At 55.5% G+C, this 4041-nt stretch overlaps 1 protein-coding gene across 1 annotated transcript in view; it reads right to left on the reverse strand.

Annotated features, from left to right (window-relative positions):
• The window catches only part of Rnf175 (ring finger protein 175), a 59724-nt gene extending 56655 nt beyond the window's left edge, over positions 1 to 3069 (reverse strand). Inside the window, exon 1 of the mRNA XM_005400926.2 lies at positions 2991 to 3069. Within this exon, the coding sequence (XP_005400983.1) occupies positions 2991 to 3014 (24 nt within the window). The 5' untranslated portion in view covers positions 3015 to 3069. The remainder of the gene's footprint in view (positions 1 to 2990) is intronic.
• Between the last annotated feature and the right edge of the window lie 972 nt (positions 3070 to 4041).

Consider the following 4041-nt stretch of genomic DNA (forward strand, 5'->3'; position numbering starts at 1 on the left):
AAGCACCCTGGCTTCCTGCTGAGTCACTTAGCCAAACCTCTAGACTCCCCAAGTTGACACAATATGTCAACCATAACAGAGGGTAAGGAAGAAGATGGTATCTGCCGAGGAAGGTGTGTGGGGACTGGTGTCCCACATCGTGAGAGGACATCATGTATGCCACTGTTCACTCACTTACTCATTCAGTAAGTAGGTACTTACTAATTTCTATTAGTTCTTTGAAAGAAACAGGTAGGGCTTATATTGTTTAACCAATTTTTCATGCGTATATCTTATAATATGGGCAGCTACTTTGAAGATAACAATATACACTATAAGAACCATTGTTAATCTCCTCTCATCTTGTTTTGAAATCCTATATCATTTTTATTTTTTTTTTCTATCTTTAAATTAAAAAAAAATAGGTAGGAACTGAGGCCTTGCCATTTGCCTGGCTTGGTTCTGGGTACCAGAAATACATCATCTAGCAAAGCAGATCATAGCCTGCTGTCCTGGAGCCTCTACGGTGCTGGAAGATCTCAGATAAACAGATGTGAAATTAATTGGATAGGCCTTAGATGGCAACAGGGTGATCAGGGAAAATAGTATAAAATGAGGTTTAGAGTGATGAGGTCCTATCCTATGTGGGCTGGTCAGTAACTACATCTACTTTCATTTTATTATCCCTGGTTCTTGTAAAGCTGGATTGAAACAATCACTTCTCAAACTTTTAAGTGCATTGCATTACCCTGGATCTGGTTAAGATGCAGGTTCTCATCCAGCAGGTCTGGCGGAGGGGAGGCCGAGACTCGGTATTTCAAAAGGGCTCCTAGGTGATGCGTGGTGTCGGGTCCCCAGACCACACTATCTCATAGCAGGGGATTACCTGAGGCAGAGTTAACAGGAGGGTGTAACCTCCTGAGGGTAGTGGGAAGGCACTGATGACTGCTGTTATGATTTGGATCTTAAATGTCCCTAAAAGGCTCATGTGTGGACAGTTTAGTACTCAATGCAGAAATGCTCAAAGGTGGGACCCAGTTAGAGGAAGTAGGTCTCGGGGGGAGGCCATAGAAAGGGGCATGGTCACAGGGGGCATGTGCCCCCTCCCAGTTCTTTCTGCTGCCATGAGGTAAACAGCTTTCCTCTTCTCTGCCCTTCTGCCTCCCCACACGCCTAGAAGCAATACAGGCAGCTCACCATGGACTGAATCCTTTGAAACTAGAGCCAAATTAACCTTTCCTCTTTTAAATTGTTATACCAAGTATTTTCTCACAGCAGCAAAAAGCTGACTGTGTAATACAACAGCCTTAAGGAAGAGGAAATATCTGCTCATCAAATAGCCTCAGAGGCCCTGGGGTAGGAGGACTGCTTGCAGGACAGAGGGCAAAAGAGGAAGCTAGCTCTCTAGGGACTGCAGAGTGCCTGGTTCTAACAGCTAGACCCAAGCTGGTAAAGCTGAGGGTGCAAAGCACTACAGGCTTCTAGAAGGCTTAAGATAAGCGCTCTAAAAACCACAAGAGCACACACCCTTGAACGACTGAACGATGCCTGGAAACCCATGAGGTATAGAATAGCTTAAGCAATGAAAGTGACCCCCATGTAATTATAATTAATTATAATATCACTTGCATTGTAGTTTTGAGCCCCTTGATTGGCTTTGGGCAACATGACAATTCCTCAGAGGTTGATGTAAGGACAAAAACTGCCCCTCCAGCAAAAGAGAGACTTGCCCCGGATGAAGCTCCATGTCATTTCCAGGAGCTTCTCCCCGGCTGGAGGAACCACACATGACCTCTGACAGAGGATTCTCTGGGGCCAGGCGCTGTCCTCAGGAGCCTGCTTGCACCGAGCAGCACATTTGTCTTTGATCTCTGCTAATAAATCTGTATTTTTTTCTGCTTCTGTGTGTCCCGTTCAATTCTTTGCTCTGTATACCAAGCACCTAGGGAAGTCACAGCTCCTGTGAGACTACTAGTCGCTACGCTTTCTTTGAAATGCTGTCTTCAATTTATGTACCCCTTTGATCATAGGGGTTTTAAACTTGCATGAAAGTCATGGATTTCCTTACAGGTTCCCCCACTCTGGAAAGGAAACCCCATGTGCACTTCGGTACCCAGACCCTCCAGAACACCCAGTGCTCCCCTTAGTTTTCACCCTAGGCCTTAGTAAACACTGGGTCTCTGCCATCGTTACGGAGCACCCCTCTTTGTCCCCTTCCCCATGGCCAACCCCCCAACAACTTCCTTTTCCTCTTCAAGCAGTTGGTGGTACTTCTCCATCTGGAGTCCTAACTTCTCCTCACCACCACAGGGCCAGATCCTCTGCATTCTCCAAGTCCCAGCTCGAATGTCGCCCTTCCCGGGCTGCAGGGCCCAGGCCCCAGCTAGGAGAAATTTCTTGCTTCCTGGAAACCCTTCCACTCGGCCAGAACCTGCTTCGAGGCACTCGTCCTTCTCCCCTCTCTGAGGGCTTGTGCCCTGTTTCAACAACGTGAGTTCGAGGAGAGGCCCAGCCTCTGCTTACACCCTTTTCATCCCTGTCCCTCAGCCCAGCCTTGGTCCCAGCTCAGCCTCAGAACGGCCCAGTGAATGCAAAATACAGCAAGTCTGGACGGCACTCACCGCGGAGCGGGGCAGGCCCGCGCTCCCAGGCCGCCCCCCAGCCCCGAGCCGGCCAGCCGCTCAGCAGGGCCGCGCAGGGACCCGGGGGCCCCGCCATCGGGTTCGCGAGCACAGGCCCACGGGCCTGCGAGTCCACCGTCCCCTCCCGGCCGCCCCACTTCGATGCCCGCGGCTTCATCCTGGGCCCAGGCCCTGCTGCCAACGGGGAGGGAGGCTGACTGCAGCGGGAAACGGGGATGCGGACGGCGGGGCAGGGCACGGCGCGAGCAGCATCCCGGAGGCGGCCCGCCCAGGCGGCCCTTTCCTGCCTCCATCCAGGGCCGCCCCCTGGAGTCCTGCGGCCCTGGCGGAGCTCGGGACCCTCGTAGCGCTCCGGCAGCCTCGCCATACCTGCTGGCGCTGCGGGGGCGCCATGCCCGGCCAGCTCCCTCGCCCGGTGGCCGCTGCGGAGGGCCGGCGTGGGCGGGGCCGGGGCGGGGCCTGGAAATGGGCGGGGCCGGCCCAGCCAGTGGGCGGGGCCTGACCATGGGGGAACGGCGGGAGGGCGGGGGCGGGACCGGGCCTGGTAGTGGGCTGGCCGAGGGCGGGGCTGGGAGGGGCGGGGCCCGGCTGTGGAGCAGGGGGCTTCTGGTGGCCCACCGGGTGCAGCCGCTCAGCACGCCTCTGTATGCAATAGAGCCACCCCCTGGAGCGGTCCGGAGAGGTCGGGGGAGGTGGGGGCAGTGCAGGGAGTCAGAAGTGGAAGGGAGAGAGACGGGGGAGAGGCAGGGAAGGGGAGGATGGAGACGGGAGAGGAGCAGAGAGAGGGACAGAGAGAGAGGAGGGAGGGAACTCGAGCAGGGGGAGAGACAGAGGTAGAGACAGAGGCAGAAAGAGAGACAGAGACAGAGGGACAGAGAGAGGGGGAGAGACAGAGAGACTGAGACAGACACACAGAGAGACTGAGACAGACAGAGAGACCCCCAGCCCTTCCTCACAGGCGTCCCTCGGAAGACCAGTCGGGTGGTGGCACAGATGCTCAGCACCCTGCCTCGCGGGGGCCCTGGGCCCACTCCTCCTCCGCCCTCGGCTTTCTCTAGCTCCTCCACAGATGGCGAAGTTGGGCGACTCCACTCCGGGACAGGACTCAGGCCTAGTTTGTCCCTTGCAGAGCTCGGGACCTGGAGTCCCCTGGGAAATCACTCACGCCTTACCTCCCCTCCTCCGTCAGCCCAAGCCTGGACTCCCACCTGGGAACCGGCTGGCAGGTTCCAGGAAGGCCTTAGCGATACCGGGCTGTCAAATCTGGGGACATCAGCCATCAGCGGGCTTGTAAGGCGTGCTGCATTCCAGGCTGTGAGGACTCATCTAACCAGCCGCGGGGGACTGGCCGGAAAGATGGAGGTGTCTGGCTTGGCAGGGGTAGAGACAAGTAAACTGGCAAGCACCGCTCACCGTGGCA

The sequence above is a fragment of the Chinchilla lanigera genome, unplaced genomic scaffold, assembly GCF_000276665.1.
Source record: "Chinchilla lanigera isolate Chin_1 unplaced genomic scaffold, ChiLan1.0 scaffold00070, whole genome shotgun sequence".
In the NCBI taxonomy this organism is placed as follows: domain Eukaryota; kingdom Metazoa; phylum Chordata; class Mammalia; order Rodentia; family Chinchillidae; genus Chinchilla; species Chinchilla lanigera.